The sequence below is a fragment of the Musa acuminata genome, chromosome BXJ3-2, assembly GCF_036884655.1.
Source record: "Musa acuminata AAA Group cultivar baxijiao chromosome BXJ3-2, Cavendish_Baxijiao_AAA, whole genome shotgun sequence".
NCBI lineage: Eukaryota > Viridiplantae > Streptophyta > Magnoliopsida > Zingiberales > Musaceae > Musa > Musa acuminata.
This window is the reverse complement of record NC_088350.1, coordinates 33,454,713-33,476,586: the sequence shown is the minus strand read 5'-3', so window position 1 is coordinate 33,476,586 and position 21,874 is coordinate 33,454,713. Positions and strand designations below refer to the sequence as shown.

The following is a 21,874-nucleotide window of genomic DNA, read 5'->3' as shown; positions in this document are numbered from 1 at the left end:
CCCGTTATTTACGTAGAACCGTTATACTTGCACTGACTTTTTGGTCTTTAATTAATTCGCAAAAAAAAAGGAAAAAGGAAATTAAAAAGGAAGGGCGGAGGACCGACGAGGAGGAGGGCGGAAAAGGAAGAGGGGAGGAGATGCGTTGGTATTTCGTTGCGGCTCTCCTCACTCTCCTCACCAGTTCCCAGGTGTGATATCGAGACGAACCCTAAGTTTCTAATCGACTTTCAATCTCTGCATTTATAGTTTGACCGATCTCGTCAGATTTGCTTGGTCGTTTGATAGATTTCAAAAAGCTTACTAGTTATTGACGACTATGAGCTGTGGCGTAATCTTTATCGGTTCGTTAGTCCGTTGATCAGTTGGATGTACTGATCCTAAATCAATTTCTTGTGGCATCGTCAAGATTGAAGATGTTTGCAAGCTTTGATTGGAGTTACTTGCAAAATTTAGTTCGTCTTGAGGACTATGCAATGCAGATCGGTGTCCATTCTTGCGCGGTAGTTGGAAGATCTTGTACTGGTGGTTAGGATACTACGACAGGAGGAAAAATCCCCGTATGGGAAGGGAATAATTGATCTTTCGCTTCGATTGGAATGATGGCTTTTTCTCGTAGGGTAGACTTTCTAATACCTGAAATGACACAGTGGATTTTACCAATAATATTACTGCATAAGGTTGAACTTTGAGTCATGAAAACGTTCACGTGAAGTGCTGCATTGACCATCGAATCAATCTTGAACTTCTTAGACGGATTTTAGGTAGGTTCCTTGTTCTATCAAAGACCAAATATCTTGAATCTTTTGGATAATCTATTTGCAACATCCTTATGTTGTTTGTTATTTATGTTGGTCAATGTAATCCTGTTCACCTAGTTTTGTGTATAGGGATAGATGGCTAAGATTGTTATTCTTTATAGGATAATCATTAGTTCCTATCGTTATTCTGATCTTCCTTTTCTTTCTTCTTTGAAAATCATATTATAAGGTGGTTTCTAGTGGTGCTAGACTTAGTGATACCAAGAATCTGGCTGTGTTAACCATCACATCATCAGGAGATGTGCTTCTTTTACCAGTGAAATAAACTTATTATTTGTTTTGCAGGTGGTAATCTCGTTTGACTTAGTAGCAAAAATGAATATCATATTGAGATTTGCCTGGTTAAGGATATTTGCCCATACAAAGATTTTCTTAGATGCATTCATGAGACTTGATCACTTTGATTATTTTGCGAGAAATCATGCGTACAGTTTGGCATCCGGCTTATTTGTATAAATGAGAAGTAGAAGAAAATGGAAAAGGCAGGAGACCTTACCTGTCTTCCTTATGTAGTTTGCTCTGGAAGCCATTTGGCTATTGAAGGAAGTCTTACAAAGATGTGAAATTATTGGCTATCTTGAAAGTGGGGTTTGCAAATCTGATCGAGATGGCTAGCCAAATTAGGAGATGAGTCACATAATAATTAGCTCCAATGATTAGGCTATCTAAAATGTCAGTAAGCTAAGACCACAAACAATCCAGGTGAGTTCAAGTGTCGTGATATATACTAAAAGAGACAGTCTCCTCATTGCGAAACTTGAATCCATGGCTTTGTTTAGTCATGAATAAAGAGGTTAATGAATATTTTGTTTCTACGTTTATGTGAATCTTGTTCAAGAAACTTGAAAAGCTTGCTACCCATGTATGACTATCTGAGTCTTATATGTGTTTTTTAGGTGTACATGATGTTGATTTGATGGAATGTCTGACTTTAATGTCAAATTTTTATTCTAAATTAGTTCGACTTTGAAACTCACTACATTGTTCAAGAAAATCCTGTACTGTCCCCACATCCATGAAGAACTTTAGAGGTGGATGAAACTAACATCTAGTTTCATTTATTCTGATTTTATGTCCTTTTCATCTTGATCGTAGCTATATTTGCTACAAATTGGGTAAGTTCTGTTCCTGTAAATCTACCTACTCTTCAATTTGGATATTTCTAGTTTGACACTAGACTTTAATTTACGAGCATTTAGTCTGATCTTATCTCTAGGTTTCCAGATTCACTTTTCAATCTAAAGATACAGGTCCTTTGTGAATCATGCATGAAATTTTTTTAGAATTTCTTGCTCTTGTCAACCTCTTTCATTAAAAAAGAAAAAGAAACTCTTGTCTCATTTTATTTTTCCAAAATACAACATTTGCTAGTGAAATAATTGAGAAATACGTTTTTTTTGTCTGTGTTCCAGGGAATTTTGACAACACTGTCACAAAGTCATGGAAAATACAAATATGACTATGCTACAGTTCCATTTCTTGCAGAAGTTTTCAAGGTACCTTTTGATTATGATTTAAGCTTTTCTGGTGTTCTTATATTAATATACTCCAAACATACTTTAGATCTTTATCAAGCAACTTAATCTCTTATCAGGAAGGTATTGTCAATAGGTTGCCACTTCTACTAACATCTGTGTCCTGTTGCAAAAATTTCAGCTTGTGGTATCTAGCTTCTTCCTTTGGAAGGAGTGCCAAGCATCATCTTCTGCTCCTAGGATGACTACAGATTGGAAGAGTGTCCGTTTATTTCCCATTCCTTCTATCATTTATCTTGTTCACAACAATGTCCAGTTTGCTACCTTGACTTATGTGGATCCATCAACATATCAGATAATGGGTAATTTGAAAATTGTCACAACTGGTATCTTATTCAGGTACACTGCTCATAATGTGAAGTCATCATGTAAAATATCTAGTTTCTCATTGAAGCATTATATTCTCTTGTAATCAATCAGGCAACTTAGCATTCATGTTTAATTTTAGGTTATTTTTCAAAATTATGTTTGTATTCAACATTAATTTTAACAAAAATCAGTTCACATTTAATCTACTTCTTAGCATTTGAAAATAAGAGCACTGTTACTGCCATGCAAGTTAAAGCTCTTTTTTCTAACTGCTCTTTCTTTCAAAAGCTGCCACTCCAAATATTGACTTACTGTGACATGAACATTGGGTTTAGTTGAAACAATTCATGAAAAGATTGAGTATTCTGACTACAAATATGACATTAAAATTCTGAATATACTCATGTTAGTACTGAAAGGCAAATTAAGCTAGTTCCTTGACACGAATTGGGTCAGCTTAAACAATTTGTTGAAGTTTGTAAGAATGGTGCAGTTATTGTAGCATGACACTTGAAATCATGACATTTGTTCCTGGCGTTAGTTGGAATCAGAAATAAATCACACTGGATCTTTAGGAAGTCTTCTTCAATGTGTATATTGTTAAATATTCTTTGTACATGAAAGAAAAATTCCCATTGTTCCTATTGGTGTCTTTTCAATCGTTTTCTCTGTTATAAAACTTATGGTTTGTGATTGCAGTGGAATCATTTCCTTTTGATGTTTTAGGTTCTTTCTGAGGAGGAAGTTGTCAACCCTACAGTGGATGGCGATAGTTCTATTAACTGTTGGGACAACTACAAGCCAGGTGCTCTGTTATTTTGGAGATCTATAATTCCTCAAGTTTGAATCTATGCTGTTCTAGAGTTGGCCCTAACAGTTCCATTTGGTACTTGTGGTTTCTTTTCCATTAACATACTGCACTAATTATTTGAAAGTTTTGAAATATGCCTTTTTTCTTTTAATTTTACTGGAGTCTATAGGGTAAAGTGATATTGGTACACCAATGTTTGGTCCTTTCTAATAAGATCTATTGCTCAAGCGCTCCTGTTCCATTTTTTTTCATTGAAAGATTGAACCCCAAAGCCCATGCCTTTAGAGCTCCAACTGTTTGAAACTCAAGCCCTATTTTATCTCCTCTTCTCTATCTGGGATCCCTAAGTTCTACCATGTCCTGCTGGCAAGTCTTATTTATTGATGGTGATGTTGTATCCAGAGTGTCAGCATCAATTCTAAATTTGGTCCTTCATAAGAGATTTTATTTTTTTCTTTGTGGTTTATGACATTTCTTACTGTTGGAAACTGTGGATAGATTCAACAGCTGTTTCAGTTCCAACCATTTCCCAATTTTAGTTGTTTCATAACTGAGAGTCATAAGTTGCTATGAAATTGTACAAAATTGTTGATCTGAGCTTTGACATGCCACTAATTTGTTACACCAAATTGGATGAACCCTTGATTTATTTTCACTAAATAGGAGCTGCATGACCGATCTCAACAAACAAAACTTGAAGGGGTTTAATTCTGGGACTGGCTGATTCCAAGCTACTTCCATGTTGGAACAGGATTGATTCCAAACCCTTGATTTATTCCAAACTTTTATTTTTTTCTTTGTGGTTTATGACATTTCTTACTGTTGGAAACTGTGGATAGATTCAACAGCTGTTTCAGTTCTAACCATTTCCAATTCAATTTTAGTTGTTTCATAACTGAGATTCATAAGTTGCCATGAAATTGTATAAAATTGTTGAACTGAGCTTTGACATGCCACTAATTTGTTACACCAAATTGGATGAACCCTTGATTTATTTTCACTAAATAGGAGCTGCATGACCGATCTCAACAAGCAAAACTTGAAGGGGTTTAATACTGGGACTGGCTGATTCCAAACTACTTCCATGTTGGAACAGGATTGGTTAGAACACAAAATCTTGAGTAGAGAGACCTAGAATTAGGGGCTTTTGTAAGTTGTAACAACAATGCATTTCAAATGTCTTTTGGCATCAGACATACCATCTGAAAAACTTACAGATGGTCAAACATTTAGTACCCATCAAATGCTCACTATTATAGGGCATGTTGCGATGATTTTTTTCTTGATGTTGGTATGTTATGATAAGGGTATTGATCCATAAATGGATTTTTTTGGATGAAACAGGCTCAAGTATCAATATTAGAGGGACAAACAAGCAAATGTGGGTGCTTTGGGTGATAAATGTACAAAATTTTCTACTAATTGTTAGATGCAAATAAATCTTACGTCTATGAATCATTAGTATACACAAGGTTATTAATGTTGAATAGTTTATATTAATCCATGCTTTTGTTCTATGTGCAAATTTTTGGATATACGTTTCTAATAAATAAGATGTGTAGATTATTTCTGTTCCATTCCTTTTGTTGTAAGAAATAAAATTTAAATTAGTTCTTGTCCTCATGTGACAACAAGTCATACTGTTCTTACTATTTGGAGTTAGCTACATAGATCTTTTCCCACCATTGAGCTTTATACAAGGCTTTTTATTTATATTGGTGCCTAAGATCTATAGGTTAGTGCATACAAATCCTTTTAAGAGGGCCATCACAGTGGTTAATTCGCTCCAAATATTCTTATTGTTGAGCTCCATCTTCATATAAGCTTCTTGAGGAAGGGGACACTAGTATTGCAGGAAGATGTGTAGTGGGATTAGGGTTTGAGGCTTTAGTCAGGTAAGAATTTGGTGTGGACCTTTATCCAAGCATGAGAAGGACATCTGATCATTTTCCTCTTTAATTATGTCCACTGGTGACTGATAGACAATGTGATGATTAGAATGACTAATATGGGAAAAAGGAAGATGTCAACGACTAATATGCGAAGGTCATTTTGTTTATCCTCGCTGAATACTGTTTTTCATGAAGCCATTTGAATATTTTGGATCCACTCATTCCTATTTATATCAAACTTCAACTAATGATGATCATACCAATCATATTAACCACCTATATAATTTTTTCAAATATGATGCACAGGTGAAAGGTTGTGGAGAGGCATCTTGTGACTCACTATTTTCAGCACCTATACAAGGTTACATGTTTGGACTCTTGTCTGCCTGTCTTTCTGCACTAGCTGGTGTTTATACAGAATACTTGATGAAGAAGAACAACGACACCCTGTACTGGCAGAATGTGCAACTATATACGTATATACCTTTATCTGTTGTTTCGTGTGTGTGTGTGTGTACATTTGTTAACTTGTCTTTCTCAGCAAATAGAAGCAAGAGATTCATAAAATATTGAGTTGTTAGATACTATCAGTTACCATCGCTACACTTTACTGTCAGGTTTGGTGCAATCTTTAACATGGCACGGCTTATGATGGATGATTTTAGAGTTGGATTTGAGAATGGACCATGGTGGCAACGTCTTCTTAATGGATACACTGTTACAACATGGCTGGTTGTATTAAACCTAGGATCTTCTGGGTTGTTAGTTTCATGGCTGATGAAATATGCAGACAATATTGTGAAGGTAAGTCCTGTATACTTTCTTCTACGACTGTGTATGTGGAAGTGATTTTCCGTACTGCATGTACAATGCTCAAACCAATGACACGCTTAAAGTAGCCATAAAATGGTAGAATATATTGCCTATAAAATTTGCTGAGACATGGCATGTTATTCTGGATTGTTATATCTGAGCCAGTGTTCTATTTTTATTTTTATTTTCTTTTTTACTTGTAGGGATAAAATTGGTTTTCATTATTGTTGCTGTTCATTTTCACTGTATTGTATTTATCATATCATAATAGGACATGGACTTGCTCTTTAGGAAGTAATTTAAATGGAACATGTTTCTTTGAGAAGGAAGGTGAGCCTTGGTTGCCATGGCAAAGTAGCCTTTTTATGATTTAGTGTCAAGTTCAAGTCATGAAAGCATTTCTTGTAAGGGGTAGACTGTATGGGCCAGTCTTTTATGTTAATGTCTTTGTTAGAGCTTGTTAGTCAAGGTTATTTCTACAGTGCAAACCAAGCCCAAATTAAAAACATCAACTGCATGACAAAGTTGCATTTAAAATTTGACTTACTTTATATGTATGTATGTTTATGCTTTTTGTATTAAAGTTACTTAGAAATGAGAATATTAGAGTCCTTTGAACTTTACTGTCAACAGTTACCATCTTCGTAAATTTGTTCTCTCTCATGGAATCTGAAAAATCCAAAGAAACACAATGTTTATAAACATTAATTAACACGGTGGATATTCTTTTGCCGGCAATATGTTTCTTTTGACAATAATTTCAACTTATCGTGTTTTTCCTCATCCTTTCAGGTGTATTCAACTTCGATGGCAATGTTACTAACGATGGTCGTATCTATATTTCTTTTCAGTTTCAAGCCTACTGTGCAGGTAAGTTGTATACCCTCAAGATCAAATCAACAGCCAAAGTATCAATTTACTGTCCTACATTTTCTATAGGACAAGTGACAAACTATGCCTGATCGGTTTACTACGGTCGACATCTTTTCTGCAGCTTTTCTTGGGCATTATAATCTGCATGATTTCGCTGCACATGTACTTTGCTCCTGCTCACAAGCTCGTAGATTTACCAGCGACAACAAAGGCGGCGTCAGACACACTCAAGGAAATAGCTGTCGAGCCAACGGGGGAGTCATGATTCTGTTGCTATGTAAGCTCAACGGAACAGGATCTGTTAACCAAATACTATTCATATCGTAGATGGAATTGTTTAGAGATGAAAGAAACAGAAGATGTGAATTGAATGCGTGGTGCTTGCAATTCCAGATTTTATGAAGAAGACGAGTCTATCGGACAAGCAAAGTCCGAATAGATTTGCTAGTGCTCTGCAACATAATGCACTAGCAAAGTCTCCAGAAACATAGAGCATAGCCAATGAATAGATTTGTGCCATGTGGTGTCACAGTTAATGTAGAGAGAGAGAGAGAGAGAGACTAGTCCTCAATCAGTTTGTCTCATTGATTTTGCATTAAGTATCTCAAGTGTTTATCACCATAGAGTAAACCATTTTCTTCTTTTTTAAGTCGAGCAATTTTGGACCCATGTCACCAAGTATATTCAAATGAATTAAAAATATGGCGACAATGATGATATGTTCGAGACAATATTTATGGATATTTGCCATGCGAATGAGGTAAATTCGGAGACTGTGACCTAAGTCATGTAGTTGTTCATCAATGCCAACCCCTGCCGGTGCGCTGCTGACGGACAGACTGACTGACTGACTGACAACATGTCAATTCCAAAGACCATTAATTAATCTCTCCTTTGCCACTCCCCACCACCTCTATAAGACGCCTCCTCCTTGTTCGAGCTGCTCAATAGACTCGAAGCCAAGGAGAGAGGCGGAAGGAGGAGCAGCATGGGCTCCATTTCTCAACCTGTATCCAATCTCTCCCTCGCCGCCAGCGCGCAGGCGAAGCAGCAACAACGAGATCTGCACTGCTTCCGGATGCCACTGCACTACCCGCGCTACACCCGAGCCGACTACGAGTCGATGCCGGAGTGGAAGCTCGACTGCCTCCTCCGGGAGTACGGCCTCCCCGTGACCGGCGACGTCGACCACAAGAGGAGCTTCGCCATGGGCGCCTTCCTCTGGCCCGCCCACTAAAGCCCCATACACTTCCTCGCTATATGTCTATGGAGAATGACCTGCTACTACTACTACTACTACTGCTGCTGCTACCTTGTCATAAAGCCAAACAGTTCTCTGTGATGGTTAGATGAGCTTTGCTTCACTTCCTCTGATAGTTGAAATAATCAATCAATCATAAGTGGCGAAGACAGAATTCGAGTTCAAAATCTTACGATAAATCATTAAAGTTTTCACCAACAGTTGGCATCTTCGATTACATATGATTTCACGTGCCGATATTTTTGCTTAATGGTTGACCTACTGCTGCTGTTGCTGCTACCTTTGACATAAAGCCTAACAGTTCTTTGTGATGATTGTGTCTACAGCCTTACTTCACTTTCTCTCTCTTGCTTGACAATTTAAATGAATGAATCAGATTACATATGGTTTCACGTGTTGAGGTCGTTTGAGTTTTTGTGTTCCCAAGATCACACTCATTTGATAGAATTTCCAGTTCTTTAGCTTGTTCTCTTCCATTCAATCCAAGTCTAGTTGAGTTCGATTTGACATCAGTCGTATCTTGATATGATTAGTATCCAAAACGATGGCAGATCAAGGTTAGTGGAGGAGGCATTTGCATCAAACTAGCTTCGATCCGGTTGCAGCAATTTTTCTCTTTCCCTCCTCGGATTTAAAATATCATGCTCGATCGGGTAAAATAAGACGTTCACTAACTTGAACATCGAAAGAAACTGTTATCAATAGTACAAAATCTACCTAATCTTTTATGTAAGTTTTTGACATTGAGTCATACAAGGAATAGATCGAGTCGACCTAAATCGACCTCATCAAGTGTCGTTTTCGACAGTAACCCTCTTCTACCAAACCAAGATTTGCTTCCTTAAGTAGATTGTGATGCATGCCCTTCTTGACTTTGAGTTGTTGTTAATGGCACCTCACGCCTAACCCCTTCTTTAATTGCCAAGAAGACGTAGTGGGACTTGCAACTTCTTATTCCACTAATTTGGTTCAAACCGTCTAAGGAACACTTAGAAAATGATATCATAAGGGAAAAAGCTTCTTCAATCTTCTTTTCCTCTTTGGCCGTATTTCCTTTTCATGTAGATTGAGACACAAATGCAAAATAGCCTCTTGCAACAGCTTGTCTAAGACTACTATGGTGCAAGAAAGTTTCAAGTGATTGAAGTAATGGAACTCTGCAACTTCTCACTCCACTAATCTAGTCAAATGATCAGGGAACCATGACATCATATGAGCAAAAGCTTCTTCACCATCTTTTCCTCCTTGGCTATACAATTTTCCAAGACTAATTTTGGTGCAAGAAAGTTGCAAGTGATTGAAGCTACAAGAGAGATGAAAATAAAGGTAAAAAGACTATCGCTTCAAGTTTCAGTGTGCTTCATGCAGTGCTACTATTCAGTGTTTCTGTGAAATTATAGAAATATGCAAAGCTCCGGATATCGAGAGACTGTGAGGAGTGTGTCCTTAGAAATCAAATGTGACATGGGATGTGTCCTTAGACTGTGAGGAGTGTCCTTAGAAATCAAAACTCATTGAACTATCATTGGGATAACTGATAAAACCACATCATCAAACAATGGCTCTATATTGTAATATATCTCTAGCTCCATCTAATTCACTCCAATATTATCGTCACGATATGATTCGATAGAATATTAATCTATTAGATTTATGAGTTATTTGCATTAAATAGTTAAATTTAAGTTACGATAGTAGAATCATCTAGCCTCCTCTATCAATTTAAATCGTCACTCGAGGACAAAAACATGAACCGAAAAATGATCGACGAAATAAATGAGTTCGACTACCTCAACATCATTGTTTATAAATCTTTGATCAGAAATGATTAAGCCCATATAGATGAGACATAATTCAATTTATATTTTCTTTCAACGTGGTTCAACTCATCAGTAGCGTCACCATCCTCTCAAGAGTGTGGCCATGAATCTCCTTATAGCATTTCCTAGATAACACGCAACGAATGCACAAGTGTATTCGATGCATTAAAAGCAGCTTCGTGTTGTTGGACAACAACGACGACTGGTTTTTTGCTTCTTGTTTCATCATGACACGATCACTAGTTTTGGTGGGGTGACAAAAGTAATGGCTTTGACTACGAGTTCTTCAATGAATGCACTCGACTTTGTTGCATGATTACTTGGTTCATCTTCTACTCATAGAATTCTAAGATTAAGAAGCAGTGTCGATGTCTGTAGAGCAATCTACCATAGACTCTTTTTTCTATTAAGATCTAATAAGTCATTGTGCAAACACTTATAAGATAGCTTAGGAGGAAATGATTCCTTCCAACAACAAAAATAAAAAACATATTTCTCTATTCTAGTTTTTGTAGCAATCCAATTGGTTGCTTGATTATTATATTCACGAAAGTAATATATTACGGTAAATGAATTTAACCATGTTAAAAGTATTTTGACATCGACAATGGTATGTCATTGAAAGCTGTTTACTTACGCTTTTGAGAGATGCTTTCAAGGTCATTGAAAGCTGTTTACTTACGCTTACAAGTTAGAGGGACTCGGCTTGATGCCTTGGGAAGGTGGGCAACATGGAAATGGAGGTTGTGGTGGAGCAAGACACCGGAAGGATGGGCATTTATTGCATGAATCAATCATAGGTCTTTGATCAAGATGATGCACTTTCAATAGTTCCCCCATTTAATGCCACATCTTTCCCAGTTCTTGTGCTCATCTTGGTTGAAGGAGACAAGTAACTCGTGGCCAGGATGGTGCCTTGGAGGAGGTTTATGTTCCTTCCAGGAAAGGTCATTTCATGGATGCAAGGAGAAATGTGGTAGAGGAGTGAACAAGGCATTTGTTGTGATGATTGAGACTGATGAGATAAGTAGCTTATTAACATAATATAATTGAATCATCATCTCAGGCGTAAAATAGTAAAATTTAAATTAGTGATAATCGATTGATGTAAACCTATACACTATATTAATTCTTTACTTCATGTGAGACTTTTGGGATGTTTTTAGGTTCTTTGCCAAGATTTTATGTTGTGATATGCTTAGTAGATAAATTCTGATGTCATATGATTGGATAACCAATTTGCTAATCTAATAATCATGGATCCAATTAATATTTACACTTTGTGTTGAGAAATATTTGGCCATGTAGATTTGTGAATATATTATATCATAGCATTCTATACTGCATTAATTTTGTTATTTTTGGGGGATTCTGCTAGAAATTTTTGTTTCTATGACATATTCATCTTGAATATTGAAACTCCATGAGGTGCCTATTCAGTGAATTTTGCCTCAATCTTCCTGAAACACAGATTCTTATGATGTTTGTGTTTGTGATTGTTCTTTCTGTCTCCCTCATCTCTCTACTCTACTGTTAGGCCTATTCTGGTGCTTTGATACAATACAAATCCATGTCAAGGGTTTTTAGTGCTTTCAAGATCAAAATGGGACTTAAGGATGTAAGATGAATAGAAAAAAACACAAAATAAGCAGAGTTTGAACTACTCAATCTAAATTATCATTATTTTTCTTCATTAAAACAAACAAAGCAAAGCAAAAATGAGCTCAGAAAAGAAAGATCAAGTCTGCAAAATATGGAAAAAAGAGAGAGGTTGGCATCATTTTCCTCCACAATGGACAAGACCACATCTTAACAAAGAAAAATTGGAGGTCTTACATGTTCCTATAAATTAGTCTATATGTAGTGATTTGTAAGTAGAAATCTGTAATGGTCTCACATGTATCATCTTAGTCATGTTCTTTGTTCGCTTGATCTAGCTTATTACAAACCCATGAGATGGCCCAAAATTAAGATTGGATCACATTGTAATTGGGACTGATCCAATCTTGAATTCTTCAAGCTTCCTTCATTGACAAGAAAAAGGAAAAAGAAAAAGAAAAAAGGGGGATGAACCAAATATGATGATGACACAAAGGGTATCATAATGGTGAAACTAAATAGATTATTTGTAGAATAAAAAAGATTAAAAATGAATATCATGAATATTAATTTTTATCTAATATATGACAGTAAGGGAACATATAAGTCTCGATCAAAGTATTAGTTTTTGTATAAGAAATAGAGATTTTGCAGCCATTATGGGTGCAACCAGCAAGTAAAAGACCTGCCACTCGAGAGTAGCTGTTTGTGCCACTGCAGCGAAGGTGGCTAAGGCTGCCTGATGGTTAACTCGACTCTCAGGTGGAGGGTGTCATCCATGAAGAAGATGATGTCGTCGGAGATAAATGAAGTTCATGGCAAGCCAAGCAGGTTCCTGCAGCCCTTTGTCGTCCCAGGTGTCCCAAGTGAAACTATCTCTGTACCTACTCTAAAAATCTCCTGATGGCCCGATTCTTGCGGCAAAACTCATAGTTTATCGTAGAGCCATCCGAAGAACTGTTCTTACTCATCCCTATGGAAAGGCCAAAAGAGTGAAACGATCCCTGCTGATCCCAGTAGCAGTGAGCTGAGAGGAAGAATCCCTGTCCACTCAATTGAAATCTCTGGGAGTAGATCCGGCCTGATGGGAATATTTTGGCACACTCCTCCCTCCTGAGATCAAAAAAGACGATGATGCATTGTGTGTGGATGAGGCCTATCGAATCTCACAACCCTGAGTCGACAGTATCCGTAAACCGCTTGTGTTTTTGACTCGGCGCATAAGAGTGTCTCGGTCACTAACTTGGAAGCGAGCTCGTGATTGAGGTCATTGCAGGTGAGGACTTGTTAGTTTCTGGAGGCTCATATAAGGAAAACGGATGCGGTGGATTAGGTGAGAGGAAGACTCGTATTATAGTAGAGTTCGATAGGAGATATATTCTCGGTGTGACGAATTTTTCTAATTATTTATTCTAGACTCTTTGCCCTCGTCTATAAATAGATATGATCTCTAGAGACTAGCATACGGTACTTAACAAAAACGTGAAATGACGCAATACGTATCGCGACATTGAGAGATTATAGTTCCTCTCTCGTTCTCTTTGTCCCTAAACTATCAATAATCGTTGTCCGGTGAAAAGATAAAAAGAGAGGAGACAGAGCATCTAATTCTCCTTGTAGATCGACATTCCTGTGACTTTTGGATTCGAGAACGATATTCGTGCATATCAGATAAAGATATTTTCAGATAACATCAAAAGATAAACATCGTATATACGACCTATGTTATTTCATTTCAATCCTGACATAAAATGTAAATTTTACAAATTTTATGCTTACATTCCCAAAATCCACGATTCCGAAAATAAATCAATATTCACTAAGTTTCACACTTCCAAATGTTGGACTATGGAAAGGTATACCTTGCGGCATCTATCAAAGGCTGGACTGCTGGGGCCATGGAAACACGAGAAGGGAGATTCAGATATTTTAGTGTAGACTCTGTGGTCATAGGTAATTCCATAAGCCGCTGAACACAATACCACACGCAAGAATCGACCTCAAACTTGTGGGCAACGATCAGCACATCTACGAGGAGGGTGGGTGAGGTAGCTGACAACTCTCTTCTGTATATAAAACTTAAGAGCTCCATGAGAGCAGCTTCCTCTGTTTAAAGTGAAAAAACAAAAAGGAGAAAGAAGGATGACGTTGCTCGTTTTCTAGGTATGCAATGTAGAGATAAATAAACTTGGAATGGAGAAGCACATAGAATAGTCAAGAAGAATGACAAAAACCGTGTCCATAAAGATGAATTCATCACTCAAGAACAAGTATAGGACGGTCGATGTAGTATACTCATATCGCATAAATAGAAGGATATTTACCTTTGGAGTAGAACGTGAATTTTTCCTTCATAAAATGTCAAGGAACTACTAGAAGTGCTTAGTGATCAATCGACAAACGAAGGAGTAAGCTGTGAGTGCATATGCACTTGCACAAAGCAATACTCGGTGTGATTTGTTTTGACAAGTACCTGATGTGTTGATTCTCAGAGTTACATGCCGCTGCTGATGAGATTCTTTCATGCCAGTCGTGAAAAGCTAACAGAGAAAAATATGCCACAGGGAAATAAGATTTAGCATCTGTGATCAAGAAAGGAAAATGTATGTCGGTACACAGTAAGAGATATGGTATTATCACTTACCTTGTAGAAGAAAGGGCTTCTTGCAGCAAGTATAGCAGAATTAACGTAGATGGAATTGACTTTGAGGACAAGATCAGAATCATCACCTGTAGATTACTGAAAATGATCAATTCATAAACATGAATGAATACAAATGGCATAACTTTGACAACTCCATCAAGAAATCAACAAAGCAAACTATTGTTTTGATCGCATGGAATGCTTTCCTTTTTTCCTAAAATTGACATCGCTACCGGGAGAGCGATAACCTATCCACCGGAAGGCCCTTCTCATTGTCTAATAATCTATAATTTCTGATCAGGGGCAAAAATATATGCAGATAATTCACATTATAGCAAAAGGAAAGACATGGAAGAAAAAGGAAGAGGGTTTTCGACCTTTCTCTGTGATGTCATCATCACTTTGCCGCTTCTGATGGGTGTTCCGCTCGATGCTAACCTCACCCTCGGGAGGCTTCCCCACGACCTCGATGCGGAGCACGCGATCGGAGAAGTTGGGACAGTTGAAGGCGAATTCGAAGTTGCGGTTTATGCTCGTTATGAACACCTCCCCCTTGGCCGTGAATCCATAATCCAAGACATCAATGTTGAGTATCGATTCCATCGTCCCCCCAAGTTCCAACATATCATCGTCGTAACTCCATTCCATCGTCCCCCCAAGTTCCAACATATCATCGTCGTGACTCCATTCCATCGTCCGCCCAAGTTTCAACACTAATCTTACTTTTTCTGTGGGATCAATTAGCTTAATAGAAACTAGAGGCAAAATCGAGAGAGCACAGAGGGAGCAGAGTTGCGTTGTCGCCATTTTATGCAAACGACCGCACGTGTGTATTAAGGCAACCACCGTATGTATAAAGACAACGATTTGTATAAACGAGCAAGAAAATTATGAGAATGAAATGTCTAAAATTACAAAAAATATATTTCCTTCTAAAATTCCAATCCATATATATTTTCATATAAGCCCATGCCAAAGAGAGATTATTAAAAGTTTGTCAAGATATTTATGATAGTAGAAGAATAATCATGAAAATTGATGGTTGTGACATTAGGAATTTTAATTGGCATTCATTAATATGTTATAATTTTTCCAAGAGTAATAGTTGTTTTTCTCTAAAAAAAAGTTTTTTTCTAGAAAATATATATAAATGAACTTATATCCCGATTTTTTTAATGTAAAAATTATAAAAATGTTCTCCCAAAATAAATGATTTTATTCAATATATATATTAGTTTATTTTTATTTAAATAAATGAGTATCAATCATATTTGGCAGGTACTGATGTGAGTTTTTGGGAATATATGGAATTTTAATATTTGAACAGATACATATTCAATTAAAAAATATATATATGCTAACATGTTATTTCAAACTTTATAAGGATATATATATATATATATATATATATATATATATATATATATATACAGAAATAATTTAATATATATTCGATGGTTTATACTAATGTATTATTAATCAGATTCCTATAATATTTAAGGGTAGAATAGTTGCTTATTTGCTCATATTCCTATAATATACTATTATATTATTAATCAGATTTCTATAATATTTAAGCACATTTCGACGACGACGCATGAGGTCAAATCAATTTAAATTTCAAGAGAACCTTAATATTAATAATCCATTGATGATCTCACTTTTTGACTTAGTCTTATTATGCATTGTAGGCCACGAAGTCAAGTGATCGGTGATAGAGGCTCATTATAAAAAGGACTTCTTAGGTACGTTCCCCCATGCATAATCTTTTATATTAAAAAAATAGTTGAATCATCCAAATCACTTATTGACTTAAGAATTGAAGAGGTATTATTGGGAGAGCCCCGAGTAGTTTTCAGGAGCTAACACGATTGGAATATGACATATCTAATATTAATAGTGTTGTTATCCTTTATGTCGTGGCAAGAGAACCGATATGACTATTTGGCAGATAACCTATTATTCAGCCCATAATGTGCTTTAATAACCCATAGCTTACTTTAGCCTTAACTATATTTTTTTTTAACCTAAACCTTAATTTATAGATGTGAGGGTTAAGAAAAAGAAAAGAGAACAGTGGTGGCGGCCAACTTGGGTTGAAAAACTATAGAAATGTGGTTCAGAAAAAGAGAAGGAAAGGATAAAAAAAAAAAAAAAAGAACAAGATAAGGATAATGCACATGTTGTTTTCAATCATCCAAAGCAGTGTTATCATCTTAGTTAAATTAGATTTACAATGGACTTTTGTTACGAGTACTTAGGGAGATTTTGGATATTGTGCAAAGTGACATAATCATTATATCTCATTTATTCTCTTGATTATTGTTTGGGTTTTTGACACAAAAAAAAAAACTCTGAGATTTATATATTTATTATTTTTATAATACATTCGACTGTCTCCTTCGAGAGTACGGTCTCCCCGTGACCAACAACGTTAACCACAAGAGCAGCTTCGCCATGGGCGCCTTCCTCAGGCCCGCCCACTAAAGCCCCCATACACTTCTGTCACTGTATCTCAATGGAGAAGCACCTGCTACTGCTGCTGCTGCTACCTTGTCATAAAGCCAAACAGTTCTCTGTGGTGGTTAGATGAGCTTTACTTCACTTCCTCTATCCTTTTTTGTGGTTGAAATCAATCAATCAATCGGTCAATCAGATTACGTATGGTTTCACGTGTTAAATGTTATTGCTTAACGGTTGACATCATCTCACTATATCGCTATAGAGAAATGACCTACCGCTGCTGGTGCTATCTTGTCATGAAGCTTAACAGTTCTCTGTGATGGTTAGATGAGCTTTGCTTCACTTCCTCTATCATGCATATGTGTAAGTGGCGAAGACAGATTTCAAGTCCAAGACATTTTGATAAATCATCAAAAAATTTATGGGCATCTTCGATTACATATCGTTTCACGTGTTGGTATTTTGGCTTAATGGTTGACCTACTGTTGCTGTTGCTGCTACCTTTGACATAAAGCCTAACAGTTCTTTGTGATGGAAGCTTTACTTCACTTCCTCTCGCTTGCTTGACAAATGAAATGAATCAATCAGGTTTCATATGGTTGGTTTCATGAGTTGAGGTCGTTTGAGTTTTTGTGTTCTCAAGATCATAAAAAAAATTGAACATAAAATTATAAATAGAAAAAGAGAGGATTATCAACAGAAATCTCCTTCGTTGATACATTTTTGGATACTTAACCATTTTCGTCTTTTTTTAAGTCGAGCAATTTTGGACCCATGTCACCAAGTATATTTATGGATATTTGCATGCGAATGAGTCATCCAAAGAATAGTATCAAGTCGGCTCCAATCATACATCTTTGACGAACGATTTAAATCGACCTCACAAAGTGTCGTTTTCAACAATAATCCATTAGTGCTGCCAAACCATGATTTGCTTGTGTAGCCGTCTTGACTTTGAGTTGTTGTTAATGACACCTCATGTCTAACCCCTTTAATTGTCAGGAAGACGTAGTGGGACTCGCAACTCCTTATTCCACTAATCTTGTTCAAATTATCAAAAGGAACTAGCTTGCCCCGAGCACATGTCGAGTCACCGATCTCGACCTTTTGCATGATTTTGATTGGCCGAGGATGCACCCTTCGATTGTAAAGCCTTGTGAGGGGTTTTTTTTTTTTTTTTTTTTTATGATGATCATACAATCATCTTAGCAACAGAAACAGTAGCAACAGGCAACAGTGACAATAACAAATCTATCATAAATAGACATGACTAGATACTCATTGCGACATTGAGAGATTACAATACCTCTCTCATTCTCCGTATCCCTAAATCATCAATAATCGTGATCAAGTGAAAAGATAAGAAGAGAAAAAAAAAAAAATGAGTGTCTAGTTCTCCTTGTAAATCAACATCCCTATGATTTTTGGATCCAAAGATGATGCCTGTGTAAATCAAATATAGATCTCGCCAAACGGTATCAAAAGATAAACATCGTAGATATGATCTATGTTATTTGATTTTAATCATAACATTAAAAGTTTTCTGAAACATATATAGCATATTACAAATTTTATGCTTATATTTCTAAATCACTACTATCCATATTAGTGTTGTCCCTATTCCGATTGGAAAGGTACAACTTGGCATCGTCTGCCAAATACTGGACTGCTGGGGTCATACTGGAAACACGAGAAGGGAGATTCAGATATTGTAGTGCAGACTTTGTGGTCATAGGTAATTCCATAAGCCGCTGAACACAATACCACACGCAAGAAGCGACCTCAAACTTGTCAGCTGCGATCAACACATCTACGAGGAGGGCGGGTGAGGTAGATGACAACTTTTTATAGTACATAAAACTTACGAGCTCCATGAGAGCGGCTTCTTCCTCTGTTCAAAGTGAAAAACTAAAAAGGATGACGTTGCTCGTTTTCCAGGTATGCAATGTAGAGATAAATAAACTTGGAATGGAGAAGTGCATAAAATAGTCAAGAAGAATGACAAAAAACATATCCATAAAGATGAATTCATGACGGTCGATGTAGCATCAATCCCGGACTCGTATCGTATAAATAGAGGGATATTTACCTTTGGAGTAGAATGTGAATTTTTCCTTCATAAAATGTTAAGGAACTACTAGAAGTGCTAACTGATCAATCGACAAACGAAGGAGTAAGATGTGAGTGCATATGCACTTGCACAAAGCAATACTCGGTGTGATTTGTTTTGACAAGTACCTGATGTGTTGATTCTCAAAGTTACATGCCGCTGCTGATGAGATTCTTTCATGCCAGTCGTGAAAAGCTAACAGAGAAAAATATGCCACAGGGAAATAAGAATTAGCATCTGTGATCAAGAAAGGAAAATGTATGTCGGTACACAGTAAGGGATATGGTATTATCACTTACCTTGAAGAAGAAAGGGCTTCTTACAGCAAGTATAGCAGAATTAACGTAGATGGAATTGACTCTGAGGACAAGATCAGAATCATCACCTGTAGATTACTGAAAATGATCAATTCATAAACATGAATGAATACAAATGGCATAACTTTGACAACTCCATCAAGAAATCAACAAAGCAAACTATTGTTTTGATCGCATGGAATGCTTTCCTTTTTTCCTAAAATTGACATCGCTACCGGGAGAGCGATAACCTATCCACCGGAAGGCCCTTCTCATTGTCTAATAATCTATAATTTCTGATCAGGGGCAAAAATATATGCAGATAATTCACATTATAGCAAAAGGAAAGACATGGAAGAAAAAGGAAGAGGGTTTTCGACCTTTCTCTGTGATGTCATCATCACTTTGCCGCTTCTGATGGGTGTTCCGCTCGATGCTAACCTCACCCTCGGGAGGCTTCCCCACGACCTCGATGCGGAGCACGCGATCGGAGAAGTTGGGACAGTTGAAGGCGAATTTGAAGTTGCGGTTTATGCTCGTTATGACCTCCTCCCCCTCGGCCGTGACTCGATAATTCAACATTACATCGTCGGGACTCCATTCCACCGTCCACCCAACTTTCAACATTAATTTTACTTTTTCTGTGGGATCAATTAGCTTAATAGAAACTAGAGGCAAAATCGAGAGAGCACAGAGGGAGCAGAGTTGCGTTGTCGCCATTTTATGCAAACGACCGCACGTGTGTATTAAGGCAACCACCGTATGTATAAAGACAACGATTTGTATAAACGAGCAAGAAAATTATGAGAATGAAATGTCTAAAATTACAAAAAATATATTTCCTACTAAAATTCCAATCCATATATATTTTCATATAAGCCCATGCCAAAGAGAGATTATTAAAAGTTTGTCAAGATATTTATGGTAGTGGAAGAATAATCATGAAAATTGATGGTTGTGACATTAGGAATTTTAATTGGCATTCATTAACATGTTATAATTTTTCCAAGAGTAATAGTTGTTTTTCTCTAAAAAATTGTTTTTTCTTCTAGAATATATATATATATATATATATATATATATATGAACTTATAGCCCGATTTTTTTAATGTAAAAATTATAAAAATGTTCTCCCAAAATAAATGATTTTATTCAATATATATATTAGTTTATTTTTATTTATTTAAATAAATGAGTATCAATCATAATTGGCAGGTACTGATGTGAGTTTTTGGGAATATATGGAATTTTAATATTTGAACAGATACATATTCAATTAAAAAATATATATGCTAACATGTTATTTCAAACTTTATAAGGATATATAAATACAGAAATAATTTAATATATATTTGATGGTTTATACTATTGTATTATTAATCAGATTCGTATAATATTTAAGGGTAGAATAGTTGCTTGCTTGCCCATATTCCTATAATATACTATTATATTATTAATCAGATTTCTATAATATTTAAGCACATTTCGACGACGCATGAGGCCAAATCAATTTATAGTGCATATCGAATCGGCCTATAGTGCTTTTCAATAATGCACAAAGCCGAATTGGCTCATAACTTATTTTGACGATGAACGAGGTTGAACAGCCCATAAGCATAATAACAGGGGAAGCGATTTTTCAATACATACAAATTTCAAAGAGAACCTTAATATTAATAACCCATTTATGAACACTTTTTGACTTAGTCTTATTATGCATTGTAGGCTGTGAAGTCAAGTGGTCAGTGATAGAGGCATAATGATATAGCTCACACCTTAGCGTCGAGTGGATGTCACTTCAATGCTAGGTGTCGAACACCTTAGTGTCAATTAATTGACACATTAACATCAGGTGACTCACACCTCGATGATGTCACGTGGTCTATATCTTATAATCATATGATCAACAGTATATGACAAAACAGTCATGATATTAACGCACCCCGAATTCGATCACCACAACCAAAGAAGTTTGGGGAAAGAGAACCATGACCATTATGACTAGCAGGAGGCTCACTATAAAAGGGGCTTCTTAGGTATATTCCCATTACATAATCTTTTATTTTATGTTAAAAAAATGGTTGAATCATCCAAATCACTTATTGACTTAAGAATTGAAAAGACAGGAGTGCGCCAACGTAGTTTTCATAAGCTATCACAACTGGAATCTGACTTATCTAATATCGATAGTATTGTCGTCCTTTATGTGATGACAAGAGAATCGAGATGGCTATTTGGTAGATAACCCATTATTCAGTCTATAATAGACTTTAATAGCCCACAGCTTACTTTAGCGTTAATCTTATTCTTTTTTAACCTAAATTCTAACTTATAAGAGTAGGGGCTAAGAAAAAGAAAAGAGGGTAATAGTGATTATCAACTTGGGTTGAAAAACCACGGTAATGTGGTTCAGAAAAAAAGAAGGAAAAGATAAAAAAAAAATAAGAGAAGAAGATAAGGATAATGCACATGTTGTTTTCAATCATCCGGGTATGCTATCACCTTAGGTTAGATCAAATTTAAAGTGGACTCTTGCTGTGTTTACTTGAGAAAATTTTAGATATTATGCATAGTAACATAATCCTTGTATTCTATTTATTTTTTTGTGATTGTTACTTGGATTTTTA

General features: G+C 36.3%; 3 protein-coding genes and 1 pseudogene across 3 annotated transcripts; 1 reads left to right on the top strand and 3 right to left on the bottom strand.

Annotated features, from left to right (window-relative positions):
* Positions 1-63: 63 nt before the first annotated feature.
* On the top strand, positions 64-7,785 carry LOC135632088 (CMP-sialic acid transporter 1-like). Its single transcript, XM_065140465.1, has 8 exons — positions 64-191; positions 2,234-2,317; positions 2,478-2,695; positions 3,392-3,470; positions 5,675-5,844; positions 5,986-6,172; positions 6,974-7,051; positions 7,176-7,785. The coding sequence occupies exons 1-8, from the start codon at positions 141-143 to the stop codon at positions 7,317-7,319; spliced, it is 1,011 nt and encodes a 336-aa protein (XP_064996537.1). The 5' UTR covers positions 64-140; the 3' UTR covers positions 7,320-7,785.
* A 4,678-nt stretch (positions 7,786-12,463) lies between these two features.
* Positions 12,464-13,245, bottom strand: LOC135631629 (BTB/POZ domain-containing protein POB1-like; annotated as a pseudogene).
* Positions 13,246-14,032: 787 nt separating this feature from the next.
* On the bottom strand, positions 14,033-15,071 carry LOC135631628 (BTB/POZ domain-containing protein POB1-like). Its single transcript, XM_065139367.1, has 3 exons — positions 14,756-15,071; positions 14,379-14,464; positions 14,033-14,274 (listed from the first exon to the last, which is right to left on the bottom strand). Exons 1-3 carry the CDS (start codon positions 15,069-15,071, stop codon positions 14,107-14,109), a joined length of 570 nt encoding a protein of 189 aa, XP_064995439.1. The 3' UTR covers positions 14,033-14,106.
* Positions 15,072-18,418: 3,347 nt separating this feature from the next.
* On the bottom strand, positions 18,419-19,967 carry LOC135631627 (BTB/POZ domain-containing protein At2g46260-like). The gene is made up of 4 exons (XM_065139366.1): positions 19,628-19,967; positions 19,251-19,336; positions 19,080-19,146; positions 18,419-18,732 (listed from the first exon to the last, which is right to left on the bottom strand). Exons 1-4 carry the CDS (start codon positions 19,965-19,967, stop codon positions 18,419-18,421), a joined length of 807 nt encoding a protein of 268 aa, XP_064995438.1.
* Between the last annotated feature and the right edge of the window lie 1,907 nt (positions 19,968-21,874).